The sequence below is a fragment of the Rhamphochromis sp. 'chilingali' genome (assembly GCF_963969265.1).
Source record: "Rhamphochromis sp. 'chilingali' genome assembly, chromosome: 11".
Taxonomy (NCBI): Eukaryota; Metazoa; Chordata; class Actinopteri; order Cichliformes; family Cichlidae; genus Rhamphochromis; species Rhamphochromis sp. 'chilingali'.
In genome coordinates, this window is record NC_137938.1 from 22,144,924 (window position 1) to 22,162,074 (window position 17,151).

The 17,151-nt window shown below is 41.8% G+C and overlaps 1 protein-coding gene across 2 annotated transcripts in view; it reads left to right on the top strand.

Moving 5' to 3' along the window:
* The window catches only part of adam22 (ADAM metallopeptidase domain 22), a 70,637-nt gene that overhangs the window by 24,497 nt on the left and 28,989 nt on the right, over window positions 1-17,151 (top strand). For both annotated transcript variants that reach the window (XM_080896234.1, XM_080896235.1), the window contains exons 5-6: window positions 5,749-5,831; window positions 10,151-10,214. In XM_080896234.1, coding sequence (XP_080752360.1) covers window positions 5,749-5,831; window positions 10,151-10,214 — 147 coding nt within the window. The remainder of the gene's footprint in view (window positions 1-5,748; window positions 5,832-10,150; window positions 10,215-17,151) is intronic.

Sequence of the window (17,151 nt, forward strand, 5' to 3'; positions counted from 1 at the left end):
TGTTGTGATCAGTGTTGGGGTCGTCACTCGGAAAAAGTAATTATTACAGATATCACACCGAACACTTTTCTTTAAAGCAATGCAGTACTTTACTTAATTAATCCCAGGAGAAAGTAATTTTATTACAGGACTTCTTACATTACTTTTGCTTTTCTCCGTGAAATGACCTGAAAGGCATTATCTCAGAATTACCATTTACCTATATAAACGTGTAGGCTACAGTCCCACACACCATGTCTACGCTGTAGACTGCGCCGCTATTTTTCCTTCTCCGGCACACAAACTGAAATCAGCTGGTGCAAGTGCAAGAACCGCTAAGCGGGGTCAATAAACAAGCGGACTAACAATTCCAAGGAACTGAACTAATGGGAACCAATTTGCTACAAGAATCAGCTCTTGATTCCCATTCCTAGTTTGGAACATTGACATCTTCCAGGATTCCACCCACGCACACTTGCTTATCAGTGATTATCTTCTCCTGCACGTCTGGACCAGTGTCAGAGCCCCTGATCGCTCCCTGTCAGTCCCAATCTTACGTGTGTACTTAGTACTTACATGTGAACTCTGTTTTCATTGTAGACCGACATGGAGCAAATTTACACTTTCTGTCACAAAGAGACAAAACAGCACTTCCAGGGAGTGATACAAAAACATCAGCACCACTGAAACTACCCAATTAACACATCAGGATTCAATCACAATGTAGGCAGACATGAGAACGCGAGAAGCGTTACCCGTACCGAGTAAAGGTCGGATGTCATTATCAAAACAACATTTGCAGACACTGCTCACATGCTAACACCGGGTGAGTAGCACAGCAGGGAGGTAGAGATGTCTGATAGTAGCTCTCATGCTGTTATGTGTGCAGCAGCGAAGCTGATGGTTCCACTGTCGACCCTGTGTGTTATTCTCCCTCCTTGAGTTTTTTATTGGTTAATCAATGAGTTAAGTTTTCCACACAGAGATAAACCACTCCTCATTCAGCTGCCTGGTCTCTTTGATAGCTCAATGAATCTTCTGCAAGCGTCGACTGACGCAAGATTAAGATTCCTGTGATAATCCTCTAAAATCTGGACTTCAGTTACAGGACACCCGCTGAGGCATGGAGGGACATCATATAAGTAGCGGGGATTATAATGGTCAGGAATTACGCAGCTAAGCAGCAGATTAGTGAGATATTAGATGCTTTACAGCGAATGATCCAAACGATTACATCACACATCGTACATTATGGTCACCTGTAATTATGGCTCATTATAAGGCAGTCTGTAAATTAATTAATCTTGGAGCTGAATATCCACAACTGCAGCCCATCTGCACTCTTCTAATGTCATCGTTTCCCTTTTAGTAGCAAAGAACAAGAGCCTCTTTTTGATTATTAATGCTTCTGTTCATGGAGGTTAATATGAGACAAGCCCTGGTTGTTACTCTGCTCACTGTGGAGGGCAAAATGTCAGCCGATGTAACGCAGCTGCTGCTCTGATAGATCTAGGTCAGAATCCTCCAGTGCTCATGTAGCCCATACGTAATAGAAGTAATACAAACTCCTGAAACTGGAAGCATTCAGGCTTTCTGTCCACGGTTTACCTTCAGTGCAAGGAATGAATGACAGGCTCCTTATCCTCGTTCTGCACAAAACACATCACAGAGAGCAGATGCTATTGGGTTTTATATGGGATGTTAAACATGGCACCTGTGACACGATGATGGTAACAGCCAGATGTGGCCCAAACATCACAACACACATCTGTCGGTGGAAATCAGCCAATTCCAGTTGATGGATGTTTGCATTTAATCCAAAACTGTGCGATCAGTAGAAAACATACCAGTTTGATTAAGGATCCTTTTATTGAGTGCACACTGTACCCCTGCATATTTGTTATGATTGGAAAGTTTGGGTTCTGCACTACAGCTGCAAACTTTGGTTTTGTGGTTTTGAGGAAATACTGCACGCACAGAAATGAACTCGATCACCTAATGAGGAGTAAAGTACAGCAAAGTGTGTCTAATGTCCTTATTTCCTTGCATTATGTGATCGCGGTGGTCAAAGTTTCACTGACATTCAGAGGGCAGAGCGTCCTACTTGTTTACCGAGTGTCTAACCTCGACCTTTTTGTTGTGCATTGTGTTGTCCAGATAAGATGATTAATTATCCTCGCATGTGTCTTAAGAGATCACAGATCTCACAAATTTAGCAACACAAGCTGAGGATGTACCCACAGTGCTGATGTTGGGTGTTTCTTCCTTTGATGAGAAGTGGAGCAGAAGGTTCAGGGCGACGGAAAGAGGAGAGACGCTGGGATAGTGGAGCACAGCGCCACTTATAAATAGCCCTCTCTGTCTCTTCACTTCACACTCGCTCTCTGTCTCTTTACTCAACCTCTTTCTCTTGTGGCTCTATTTAGGTTTATCTAGCAAACCTTTCATATGCTCTGACTCTCTGCTAATGTAAAAAAAAAAATCCCCTCTCTTATTACAGCGGTGGCAGCCTGCTGCTAACTTGCTTGAATCTTATTTTTCTATTCTGGATTTCATGGATAGGGCATTATGAAAATAGCGAGAGGCAGAGTTAGTATCGCGAAAAGGAAACCGATAGCTGAATGTGATTTAACTGGAAGTTGCAAATAAGTGGTTAAAAGGCAGGAACACAGAAAGAAATCAGTCTCAGCCTGATGGGTGCAGTTTCACTTTGATAATTCAAAGATGGGTAACACCACCTGGGTCTGGGTGCAATTCCCCCCTCCAGGGGCAAGGGTACCTAGACCCGGTTTGTAGAGTACGCTTGGGGAGTGTGATTGTGTGTACAGCGTCTCTTTATGTCTGTCTCCACGTTGGTTGAGTGTGGAGTGAGTGCATATGAGAGCATGAGGGTGGGAATGGATGTTTGTGTCTGTGTGTGCCTGTATGTCTGTGTCTATATGTCAGGTTGGGTATCAGACGCCACCTCTCTGGGGACACCTCAGGCCCTCCAAGGTTTGGAGGCCTATCTCCACCCACCACCACTTCCCCTGCCGGTGGCGGACTCCCTCAGGTGTCGGTGTGTTGGTGGTTCTTTGTGTCTGGGGGTGGGCGTCCGGGTACACACCGGCTCACTCCTTGGCGGCCGCTTGTCGGGGCCTGGGGCCTGGGGCTCGCTCGGGCCCCCTTTGGAGGTGGGGTGCCCCCGGCCTCTCGGCCTGGGGCTCGGTCACTCAGGCACAGCTGGGGGCCGGCGGAGCTCACGGGCGCGTCACTGCAACTCCCCCTGACTTCTGCTCCGCGGCTGCTGGGCGAGCCCTCATCTGGGACTCTCCTCAGCTCTTACTGGAACAGTGGCGCGGCTGCCCCTCTGTTGGTCTTCCATGGTCTCTTGTGTTCTGGGGGCCTCTGGATGTCTGGAGTTTTGATCTCCTCCATACCCGCTTCACACCCTGGAGGACGGGGCTGTGGCCCCCCCACACTCCCTAGCAGATCATTACATGGAGAAACCTTTGGAATGCAAGCATGCTGATCCACACAGGTATGCACACATGGGTATTCACAGACGCGGACTAAAGCTTTCTTGGCTGCTGCCTCAAAGCACACTGTGCGCTGTCTATCTTGCGTGCTGCACAATATCGTTTATTATTTAGTAAATATTGATATCTATGACTAGCTAGTTTATTGTGATGGTGCTTTGTTTTCTCTATTATTATGTTACTCTTTGTTGTTTGCTGTCTCCTCTGTTTGTTTTTTTTGTTGTTTGTTTTTTTTTTTCTCCATACAGGTGACCCAGGAGTTCTTTTTTTTTTTCTCTCTCTTCCCCCCCCCTTCTCACCGTCTCTTCTCCCCTTTGGTTTTCTTTCTTTCTCTCATTCATTCCCCCTGTCCTATTTATTAAAAAAAAAAAAAAAAAAAAAAAAAGATAATTCAAAGATGATTGTTTATGCAGATGACTTCCTCACACTCACACATGCACTCGTCTGTATTACCACACATTTTTAAAGTCTTCAGTTTGAGTCCTGTAAAGTGTAAACTGCATGAATGCCTGATTAATTCAAATGAAAAAGACATTTTAGTGATGTTGTAAGCCTGATTCTTGTCTTTACCCACCACTCTAATTCATTGGCTAAATGCTTTGAATGCACTACAGTTTGATTTAAATGCATTTGCTTTATTTCTCTACTGTATCTAATAAATATATTAAAATGAATGACTTTAGATAAAATGGATGTGCCTTGTTTAAAGGAAGTGTTGATACTGTGCTGAACAACGTTTTCCTTACAAGGTTTTAGTTCAGAGAGTTTTAGCTCCATCTTTGGAAATGCAAATTGTTTGTAGTAACGTCTTTGTTAATTGGGATTTCATTTTTTTTTTTGTTTAATTTGGTCCAAGTTAACATGAAAATGTGTACCATCCACCCATTTTCTTCACCACTTGGCAAGTTTAGAGTCACAAAGGTCACTCTGTCTAAAGGTGGGGTACACCGTGTACAGGTTGCCAGTGTATCACAGGGGTACCACACAGAGACAGACAACCATTCCCACTCCTGGAGTTATGACGTGTTTATGCTTGCTGCTTGGCCCCTGTCATGTGGTGGCACATGCGAGTTTGATGTCACATCCTCTGCCACGCTTCACCTTATCTGTGGTTCTTTGGCCGACCACCAGTTAATCTTAACATGCATGTCTTTATACTGTGGGATGGTGCAGGAGTACCTGGAGAGAACCCATGCAGGCACAGATAGAACATAAAGGCTCCAACCAGCAGGTGGGTTTTGAACCCAGGACCTTCTTGATGTGAGGCAACGATATGCTGTATAAAAATGATAGATTTCTGTCAAAGAAAAAAGGAAAAACTCTTTGCTGGAACAGTTGGGTTTAATTGACTCCTCACAGGAGAGGGCAGAGGCAGATGAAACCCTGATTTGCTTGAGGACTGCTTTAATGTCCCTTTGTCCAAAGTCAGGCAGATAAAAGAGCATTTGAAAATTTGTCTTGCATGCGCCGCACTCTGAACTCAATCCCGTCCGACACCTCACTGAACTCTGCTGTAGGATAATAAATCACACAGATTTCCACATGCATGTGTAGTTCAACAGTGTGCACATGCATGCATCCTAACAGAAGCTTGTGCATCAGGATGGGGTCTACTCAGAAAGCTGGAGAGTGGAAGTGGATCTAGAGGTGCATTGCTGTGCACATGCAGAAATTGATCCTCTGATAAAAGCTGCATTTCCTCAGGGAGAACTGCTTCCTGCTTAATGGCTGTTAGGTAGCAAGAAATGGACCAGGAAGAGATGGCCTGCCTGCAGAGCACTTAGGTACTTAGACATCATGCACATCTATAGACGATAAATGTGTGCAGAGAGACACGTAGATCAAGAGTGAAGACAGAGAGACGGAGATGGTAAAAATCTGACTTCCTGCTGCGGAGAAGTTCGGATAGAGGAGTGAAGTCGCTGAGGCGTTAGCGCGCAGATGGTCAGATGTGAACGTGCAAAGCTCAAAGTGCAAAGTGTCAAACAAACACGCGAACAGTATATTCACATATCTTCAACAGAGCTTACTTGCACTTGCATGTATTAGCAAATGAATTCTGTGTAATGGATTGCTTTGGACTCATTTCCTTGTGGTGTCCTCGGATCAAAGATGGTCCCTAGGTGAACGGCAAACAAGCATATGGGAATCCCGAGGACACCACAAATTAAATATGGTAGTGAAGAGGGGAATATTTCACTACATCATGTGTGTGAGCTTCATCTGTGTGTATTTGTGTGTTTCCACACAGGGCGGAGAGCACTGCTACTATCAAGGAAAGGTCAGAAACATCCCTCACTCCTTTGTGGCTCTCTCAACCTGTCACGGGCTGCAGTAAGTACAAATAATACAAATGCGACTTTTTATATGCATGTGTGTGTTTCAGCCTCTGTTCTAAGTCCTGCTCCCATTTTTTCATTAGGTTAATGTAATTAGTTTTAGCCAGGCGTCGCTGCCTGTCTGCATTTTAGGTTTCATAGGTTATCACTCTGGCAGACGGACAGACAGACAGACATCTTCTCTTCTTCTCTTCTTCCTTTCCTGTTCTCTTTTCTTTTTTTTCCCCTTCTCCTCTAGCCTCCACTAACGTTGGTATTTTTAGCTTTTTCTGCTTGAGGCGAGACGGGTCAGAAACAAGGCCTGCTGTGAGGGATGCATGCACACTTTATGCTTTCTAAGTCAATGTATGTAGTCTCCTGTGTATATATGTGTGTATATATATATGCATGAAAAGAGGCGAGACGCTCTCCATCCCGCATGTGAGAAATTCACTGTTTGTTGGTGGATTTCATTGTTTGCACAGAAAGCCGCCGTGAATAACAAAGCATCAAACGTGCCTAAAATGAGAACCGTGTTTCCACAAAAAGTTACAATGCCGTGTGACATTTAAATAAAAAGAGAATGCTAATGATTTGAAGCCTATATTTAATTTAAAATATACAAATACAACTTACACAGGGGAGACCAGCTGTTGTATTTTCATGTAGGACTTCAGCTCCTCAAAGGTTTGAGGTCTGCTTTGTTTGCTTTTCATTTCATGATGCACCAAATTTTTAAGACTTATTTCTTTGTTTGCTTTATCGTGTCATGGAAAATAAACGCTGCTATGAAAAAGATGTCATCCGGAGGGCTGCATCTTATCATCTTATCTTTAAAAAAATAAATAATCACTATGGTATTCATTCAGCACTATCGCTTTTTATCCTTGATCTATGACCTAATTCTATTATAACGTCCTTATTGTCATCATGCTTGCTTGCACTGTACGTGTCTTTTATTTTTATTTTTTATGTGAAACTCTTGTTTTTATGTAATTTCATAAAAACCACAAATAAAGTCTAGTCTTAGCAAATGCTTGTCATAAACGTATATACACTTACCGGCCTGCTTCATTGGGTACACCTGCAAAACATCTAATGAAACAATCACGTGGCAGCAACTCGTTTAGACATGTAACTCAAGATGAGCTGCTGAAGTTCAAACCGACCATTCAAACCCAAATGGAGAAGAAAAGCAACTTTAAATGATAAAAGTGACTTTAAATTCTGCATGTTTTAAGCTTCAACACTTGATATTTTGTACTTTTTAAAAAAATGGCCTGTATTTATATAGCGCTTTACTAGTCCCTAAGGACCCCAAAGCGCTTTACATATCCAGTCATCCACCCATTCACACACACATTCACACACTGGTGATGGCAAGCTACATTGTAGCCACAGCCACCCTGGGGCGCACTGACAGAGGCGAGGCTGCCGGACACTGGCGCCACCGGGCCCTCTGACCACCACCAGTAGGCAACGGGTGAAGTGTCTTGCCCAACGACACAACGACCGAGACTATCCAAGCCGGGGCTCGAACCAGCAACCTTCCGATTACAAGGCGAACGCCCAACTCTTGAGCCACGATCGCCACAAAAATTTAAAATGAGGAAAAATAATTTCTTGAAAAGAGGCCAAATTTTCTCCAAACATTTTTAATCAAATGTCAGACTGTCAACACCATAAACTGCTGTATATTTTGAACTTGTTGCCCGATGTTTTTTGGATTAACCGTCATCAGTTCTTGTAGTCATGTAAAGAAAACCACATAATAGGAGCTCCTGGTCTGAATTAACCTTCTGCCCATTCAGTGTACATTGTTTAATCTAATTATCAATTTCAGCTGTTTCAGAGACCATGATTATTTATTTCTGATCCATTACGCAGTCTCAAAGCTTTCTCCCACTGAGTATATCTTGTTTCAACATAATACCAAGCCAAATAGACAGAGTAATCAGTTTAGACATGTCTTTCCAACTAATTAGGGGAAGCAGGAAGAAGCAGACTAATATCTGCTGAACAAGCTAAACTAAAGTCCAAGCCTTAACTCTTTTTATTCTTAAAGTTTTTTTGTGTGTTTCATGAGAGTTTTGCATGAATTTGGGGAAAGTTGTCAGTACAGCAAATTATAAAATGCTGGATGCAAAATAATGAAAAGAAAGCAACTACCAAATAATTTATAGTATAGTTACCTGCAGTGAAATCTCATATTTAGAACGCAAGAGGTTGTAACGGGATAGAATCACTGAACTTTGAAATTCCTAATGAGGAAAGAAAGAAACACCAAAATGTTATGTGTGTGTGTGTGTGTGTGTGTGTGTGTGTGTGTGTGTGTGTGTGTGTGTGTGTGTGTGTGTGTGTGTGTGTGTGTGTGTGTGTGTGTGAGAGAGAGAGAGAGTAAGAGAAAGAGAGCGAGGGAGTCAAGGGCTTCCTGCTGTGGAGTGTGTCAGAGCGTTAGCCATTAGAGGGAGAGCATTCTCCTATGCTGAGTCAGGTGTTTACCATAATATACATCCTGCCCCCGCCCCCCAACTCACACACACAAACACACACACACACACACACACACACACACACACACACACACACACACACACACACACACACACACACACACACACACACACACACACACACACACAGAGGCAAATTTTGTTCTCTTTCTAAACATTTAGCTTGGATTCTTTGCTTTGATGCAGCACAAAAGTGAGCTAAAAGAATCCATCCATCCATTTGTTTCTTAATCATTTATCAAACTTAGCTATAATTTAAAGCCTTATCTTTAAATTAAAAGATTACATTTGCACGCTGAGCTGACTAAAACTAAAAGCTAAGCTAAACTTTCTATACAGTCCAGCGATAGTTCTTATTTGGTGTGTCAATAAAAGTAAAGCTGCATCCCAAACTAAGCAGCAACGACATGTAAAGTCAGGTAAAGCTATAATAACTGAGGGGATTGTGTAGGTGTGGTTTGTGCACAGATGCATGACATCACCTTTCTTCCAAATCCCACTCACTCACACCAGCACTGAACAGATTTAAGCATAAAATACACACATAAATTCTTTCAATTTGTCCAGCCAGGAAACCTGAAAAACACAGAGAGGGTAGAGTCGGAGGAGGTAGATAGATTGTGTATTTCCTGCAGTGTTTACCCTCCTGACTTCACAGTCTGACCCGACCAATCTCCTAAAAGCTTCAGATAAACTTAATTAACGGATGATGTGTTCATGCGCACATGAATGTGGGCAGGCGGCCAAAGACCTTCAGCCATGGTTAAAATGCTGCATAGCTCTGTGCTGTTCTCTCGCAACCTTATATGTGATGACAGCATGGATTTTGTTTTTATTCTAACAGCTGAGCCATTGATGGACTAATTAGACTAAACTAATCCTATATTATTATTATTCACCAACATTAACTTCTTGCAACTATGTCTCAGCTTTATAGTGTACATAGTATTTATTAGTCATACTTTTTACTCTTCTTTAACTAAACCTAATTTTTATTTTTTACTTCCCTGTTTTTTTTTTTAAATCACAGTTTTGTATATATAATTTCTTTGCAGTATAAGGCCCTCACTATGCGTATGTTTATTTATTGTAGTCTGTACTATTTTTATTCTTTATTCTGCTGCTGTAATAGCCTCCCTTGTGGGATCAATATTACAGATATATATATATATATATATATATATATATATATATATATATATATATATATATATATATATAGAGAGAGAGAGAGAGAGAGAGCCTTCTTACTTGGTGAATTTCACATTTAAAAATGTCTTGAATGGCACAGTGTATCTCTCTTTACTAGTCTTTATTAAATATGCCAGTGGTTGCACATTTTTCCAGCAGACAGGGAGGTTATAACACTATAGACAGGTTTCTGTGCGGGTGTAATAAAAAAATCTTCCATTGTAATCTCCACATCACTGTCCATTACACCTCCTTCTTCCCTCCGTTACTTTTCTCACAGTCATATAACATAGCGTCCCATCTGTAAATATCCATAGAAGTCTTGCTTTTCTAATAAGCATTTCAAAACTTCAAACTTCAAAACTTTTTTTCATTACGTCGAACATAACTGTTGTTCCCTTAGCTGTCCAGTCCTTAAACTTGTTATCTAATTTATTTGCAGAAAAATGAGAGTCATATGCACATTAAGGACTGTAAGGTCTCCCTCTGGTTTATGTTCTTTTATAACAGTTTTCCATATGAAGTGACTAATCTGTCCGGAGGACTTGATTTATTCCATTTGATGCTGAAAAAAACAGCAGAAACTTGTACTGATATGTGCTCTCGCCTCTCCCCCTCTTTCCCTTTTCAGTGGGATGTTTTTCGACGGCAATCACACCTACATGATTGAACCTGGAGGACACGGCAGCAGCAATGTAAGTACTGCAGATGGCTCTTCTCAACAGGGATTATCAATTTGTCCTTCCTCCATGTTTTTGCATCCAGCTGCTTCTACGTCGTGTTGAGCTGTCTGAGGTCAAACAATTTGTTGCAGTAGTGCTGTGTTGTGTCCAATGTCCACCCACAGCCCTGCAAGTTCCTCGTCACTGATGGTACCCAAAATCTTTCATATGTTTTCCTTTGAAATTATTGTGAAATGGGTGCTCTTGAAAAGGCCTGGATAGGCTGTTTTTGTGGTGCTGATTTGGTAAAAAATTTGCACATCTGCTGCAGATGATTTGTTAGAATAGGAGAACAGGAGGTTCAGACAAACCAGAATCAGTTACAGATCACAAACCGGTCACTGCAGCTGAACCCTGAGTTCAGCCCACAGGTTTCAAGACAGAGAGATTCACGGGATTACAAAGCAGCAGAAAGCAGAAAAGCCCACAGACAATTAGATAATAACAATTAGAGGCATTACGGCCAGAACGAAAGGACAGATCCGAGATTTCCAGACAAGCCTTAGGCATGAGAGTGAAAGAACAAGCTGCTGATACTCCGTGTGTGTGTGAAGGGCTTACTTTCTATCTAATTAAAACCTCCAGAAGAAGCGTGTGTCTGGCTTTAATCAGTCAGGGGCGAAAGAAGACCAGATAAGAGAGGTCAGAGACCTAGGCGTGTGTGTGTGTGTGTGTGTGTGTCCTTGGTAGTTGCAACCTAGCCCATGGAGCTACTTAAGATTAATTCCCATATGAGAGTTTTTGTGCCGGCAGGTAGGAGAGAAAATCTGGTAGATGGACAGACAAACAGAAGATTAGGAGGTGGAATAGTGTGAAAAACCAAAATGTAATTAGGGCGCATGTCATTGTATTTTCTGCAGAGAAACTGCAGTATAAGAGGATCTAATCCAGTTTTAAAGGCAGTTGCTATTTCACAGTTAAACAGTAATGAAAAGGAGAGGAAACATGAAGTTAATTAAGCAATAAAGTGTCTTTAGTGTGAGGATGGAGGAAATAAAGTAGAACACCGAGAGGGAATGAGCGACAACAGTGCTCGAGGCCGCTGTGTTTATTCAGGGCCTGTTACGACTCTTCGTTGCTCACTCTTTAGCTGCTTCTGTCGTCTCCAGCGTTTTCTGGAGACACTGAATTATTGAAGCAATGAGAGAGAGAAGATTCAGAAAATAGGCAATCCAATTTGACAAAGTAGATAAACTCAGAAGGGTGCTGCAGCACTCTCCTTGCAGAGATTCAGGGTGTGTAAGTATATCATGACAAACATTTGGCTGAAATGTTGCGTTTCTGTAAAGTCTTTAAAAGCCACAGCTAAAGCAACATCTTATAGAGTCACTCCAGAAAGCCGAAAGACAGCAGTCACAGTGTTACTTCAGAAGATAACGTGTTCAGTATTTTGGCACTAACTAAAAAAGACCAGAGGCAGAGCTGAAGATGCTAAGATTGTTATTGAGAGTGACCAGAATGGACAACATTAGAAATGACCTCAGATTGAGCAGTTTGGACACAAAGTTAAAGAGACAACGCTGCGATAGTTTGGACATGTGCAGAGGAGAGACAGTGGATAAATGCAGCTGCCAGGCAGGAGGAAAAGAGAAAGACCTCAGAGAAGATTGATGGATGTAGTGAAGGAGGCCATGCAGAGAGTTGGAGTGACAGAGAAGGATGATGGGACAGGGTGGGATGGATGCCACTAGCCCAACTTGGCATTACTCTTTGGTTAATCTGAAAACGACTGAGTAATTTAATGTTTAACATGTGATTACCCAACTTTGTTTATGTTATACTAAAGCACATTTTCTATATTATTGTGATGATGCTTTACACTGGTGTAAAGTACAGTTATTAGCAATCAGTGGCACAGTGGTTAGCACTGACACCAAGCTGCAAATTAATTAATAAATGTTGATTCTAAACTGGCAGGAGGTGTGAATGTGATCGTGTCTCTGCGTGCTGGCCTGGAGACAGACTCATGACTTGTGCCTGAATTCGATGCGCAGTTAAGTAAAAGGATGGATGGATTTATTTGGTACTTCATTAAATGTGTCAGCAGATGATGCGGATTTTACAGGCGAGAAATAACTTTTTTATAAATCAGATGTAAAGTCTGATTGTAGATAAAATTTATGACATTGGTTAAAACTGGCTTCACTTTGGTCTTCTACAGCATGAAGATCCAAAAGATCAAAGGTTTGAGACCCAAGAGGAGATGCAGTAGACCAGCCTCAGCTATTGCGCTCCCAATCTAGCTGAGGGGCACTGAAAGCCCCTCAGCTAGTGAACGTTTTGACAGGAGGTTCTGGTTTACAATAATTTCTACTGAGAGCTCTGGTAGATTTTCTTAGTGTACAGGCTGTGATCAGCTGACCTGCTGCTCTGTTTGGATGTAAACAACCAAATTCAACCAGATATCAGCAGATGTTTCATGACTTGTCCTGCTCAGTCAATGGATCTAAGCATCATCAACTAAAATTCATATGAATCTCTGCTACACTTGACATAACCTTACTTTGACTGTGAAACTGCAGATGATTTTCATGCAATCTTTAAATAACACATAGCTAGCTCAGTTTGTTTTGCAGCAGGTTTCACAATAAAAAAAAAACCATAATGTCATGTGTACAGACCCAATATCTGATTTAAAAACATGAGGACTTAATGGAAACTTTAAATCTGCACTATATCAAATTCCACTGAGCAGTCTGAGCAAAAACTCCCCCAAAATGCAAAAGTAACGAGCCTGTTTTTGAAAATTTAAGGAGTATAAAATACAGATATTTGTTTAAAAATATAGGGAGTAGAAGTAAAAATTAAAAAAGCTACTCAAGTAAAGTACAGATACCTGAAAATTGTAGATACCAGTACTTTGTAGTAACAAAGTACAAATACTTTGTTACTTCTCACCTCTGCCGATCTGTGGCCTTTTAAAAATATCACATAAATCAAGTGTATACAGAGTAGTGTGAACAGAGTAACACATTTTTGACAGTTGTGGTAGTATTGGTTTTGGCTTGATGTTTTTGGAACGCTGGCTGCATGACAATGCCGGGGACGGCGCTGCCCTCGAGCCCGGAGGTGCCTGTCAGTTTGTTGTTACTGAGCTCTGGATGTCTGCTCCCCTCGGGCAATGCTCCATCGTTTCTCTCCCCGTGGATTCCTTCTTTCTCTGTTTCACTCTCATTATGTCTGTCTATTTGTCTGCTCGGTCTACAAGTCTGCCTCAGACACACAGATGTCTTCTTCAAAACCCTAGATGCCCTCCATGTCCGGTGTGAGATTTAGTGGCTCTTTTACGAGGAGGCTGTCTGCACTGTCATGCACTTGTTACATTAGACAGCATTCACATATAATCCCTTATTGAACAGCATTGGATGCAAATTTTTTACCCACCTGCAACTAATTGTAGCTTTCCTAAATGTAAAAGAACACAAACAAGAAAACAGGGTTGAAGTGGGGCTGTGAGAGTCAGCGTGGCTCCTGTCGGCCATATGGCAAATCCATCTGCCCTTCTTTCACCAAGGCAGAAAAAGTTATGCAGGACATGAGGTAAACGTGTCCTGAACAAGCTGCTCTTGTCACTTTATGTGGCTGAGCCGGAGTTAAAGTGTCTTGTCGTGTTATGTAATTGGTCTCATTCTCATATATAATCTGAAAAGCTAGATCTTCAAGATTAAAGCTCACAAGCGAAGAACGAGCTGTTCCAGCGCAGCACGCAGTTGATAAATCTTGCACTTATTGACTGTTAGTGTCGGCATGAGTGTGTGTGCATGTGTGTGTTTATGTGTGTTCATGTAGGGAAGTTGTGAGGAGGATGTGTGATTGACTCGCATAGGCAGAAAACACCATATGTTTAGTCCTCCTGTTTGTGTTGTTGTTTTCTTTTTGGACACCATGGCAGCTCCACCTGCACCTCGGAGCCACTGTGGCTACACCCAGAAAGCATAATGCTGTGTGCGTTTTTTGTTCAATGGTGGAGTGACCATGAGTTCAGGCTTTAGGACATTTCAACCATAAAGCCTAAGCAAAGGCATGACGTGTTTTAAGTGTATGTTACGGTTCAAAAAACTGTTGAAGTCCATAAAATGTGTGGTTGAGGTTGCATGTCAAGTTCAGGCTCTCCTGAAGGTTTGAATGAATATATTCAGCCTATATTCAGTAATTATAAGTCATATACTCATTTTGATAAGAAGCCATCACTTGAAAGATTTGAACATGTTTTTATTGAACATGAGTGATGAAGCATCATAGCAGAGTGGAGTCCCAGCAATGATAAGCAGGAACCCCCTGAAGTCTAGACGCTGGTGGTTGGTAGTGAAGATGAGAAGGAAGTGGCACGAGGCAGGATGACATAAGAGCAGTGAGGTTTAAAGCAGACAGTGGAGGCTGATTGGCTCACAGAGAGCAGCAAGAAAATGATTGGACCTGAGCAATGATGTCATTATTTGGTGTAATGGCGTGGGAAAGAGGAAGTGATGTAAAAAACACAGACTAGCAGCAGGGATACCCAGTAAAGCAGCCTTTAGTATCCTTCTTCCTCTATGATCCATGAACACACACTCATAAATTCATTTTCGAGTAGTTTTTCAGTGATTTTTGGGGTGAACCAAATGTGGTAAAGTGTCAACAGGCCTGTTTCTGGTAAGAAATCGTCACATTTTGAGGCAAAGATGACAAGACTTCATATCAAACCACATGTTTGTGTAAAAGTTACCTCTGAAGCTAATCAGAAACTTCTTTGTACCATTTATAAAGGTACTTTTACCTCGAGACCCACCTATGAGGCCACAAGTTGATTTTAAAGCTCCTTACATAATCCTACATTGTTTAAATAAATGTTTCTTGGCAATTATGCAGTTTTTGGGAGGTTCAAATTGTAACAATGCTTATTAAAAATCAAACAGAGAAGCACCCGTAGTAAAGAAACAAACAAACAAACTGAAAACGGGATTAGAAACACTGAAATAGATCCAGTGCCTGAAATTTTGTGTTGGAAGTAGGTGACCCATCTTGAAAACCCAAGTGGCTATTGGGATTTTTCAAATTAAAGGCTCCAGAAGGACAAACACACTAATTTTGGTGCTTGTTTCCACTTTTGAAAGATTTTCCAGTTGTCTGCTGCACTAGAGGGGATAACTGAAGATAAGGGGGTTGGGTGGTGAAGGATGCAGAGGAAGAAGGGGGTGTGTCGAGTGCCAGGTTTTAGCATGGGGGTGTTTGCATTTGGTGCCAAGGGAGGATTTTTTACACGGACAGCACAAGCTGGGAATGACACACTGTGTGTGTGCTGGAGCTGATGGGATACAAAAAAGGAGGTGTGTGTGTGTTCGGGGGGGTCTCCCTGTGGCCTGAAGCCATGTTCATGTTACTAAACCTGGACCGGTTCATTCACACATGCAAGGAAAGAGTGAGAAAGAATGAAAGGCGTGTTTATCCCTCCCCACTTTATGTTCATGAGCCAGCGGTCTGTGTCTGAGGTCTCCCATGGCAACCCAGGCCCCACCCCCTGTTTCTTCCCAGCTCAGCATATGAAAGCCATCTGTGTCGACCTCTAATCTCCATCAGTACTCGCTCCCCGCTGGGTCTATATGCTGTGTGTGTATGTTTTTGAACTGAGATTACTGGCCGGGAGCGATGATGCAGGGAACAAAGAAAGCATGGCATTATTACAACAGTTAAATCAGACTTTGGTGCTCTGATAATGATGATTTGTGCTGTGTGTGCGCTACAGATACATGCAAATGCAAACAGATATTCTTATTTTCATTAAGGTCTTACTAACCATCAGCCACTAAACCTTGACATAATTTCCAATTATACCTGCCGCAGTGATCACTTCACATGCTTGGTCGACTTACATCAAAAACAAAACGAAAAGCTGTTTTTCTTTTTTGTTAGACTGCTCACTGTCATCTACTTCCTTTGTTAAGCTATGAACTCGATTATATCTTAATTTGCTCATACGGCAGGTGACAGCAAATATCATATCCCCCATTGTGCTGTGCAGTAGTGCAAATTTTGGTATAGATGCTACACCAAGTAAATAACGGGCCGTTATTGACAATAATGAAACTTTTAACCCGTAAAAGCTTATGCAGGGGAGAGAAGTGTTTCATGATTTATGAGTTGAATCATTGTCTGTTTAATGACCACTAAATGACTGTGATTTTTACTTTCCATAATAGTTAATTAACACAATAAAATGCATCTTTAAGCTTTCATGTATACTGAAAAAGGGATTTTTGGAAAGCTGGAACATAAATGTGCCTTCTGTTGTTTGGATGTGCCATATCCTCTGAATTTTGGTGAAATCTTCTTTTTAACGAGTGTACACTCTAGAAAGCAGAGTTTATAATGAGATTAGTCTGCCAATGCTGTGCTGGCCATTTTCCCACTCTCCCCTGTTAAGTCATTTATATTCATAAACAACAAATAAATAAATTTTCCCATTTAAACACCACATTGATACTTTTAAGAAGTGCTACATAAACCACTTCAGTGTCCTCTGGCTTAATGGGGATTGGGTTGGAGAAGGGGCTTTAACATTTTATGATACATTTGTGTGAATTAAGAACCCCACAGGCTCCTGATTTCTCTCGGTTAAAGTGGAAAGAGGAGCCATAACCAGCTGAAATCATGGCTGGGCCACATTAAAAAAAAGAAATGCCACAGCAGACAGATGCACATCTTTCCTTTCCTGACACAGCCCTCCTATTTATCCAAGCTTGGGACTGGTACAAGGAGTATGCAACCTTGCGTCCCCTCCTTGCTTTCAATTTGGGGACTTTTTGTATGTTAACCACTATTCCACTTTATTAGGTACATGTTGCTAGTACTTGGTCTACCCCTCGGTATTGAAAACATTCCTCAGAGATTTTGGTCCCTGTTGACTTGATAGCATCACGCGATTGCTGCAGGT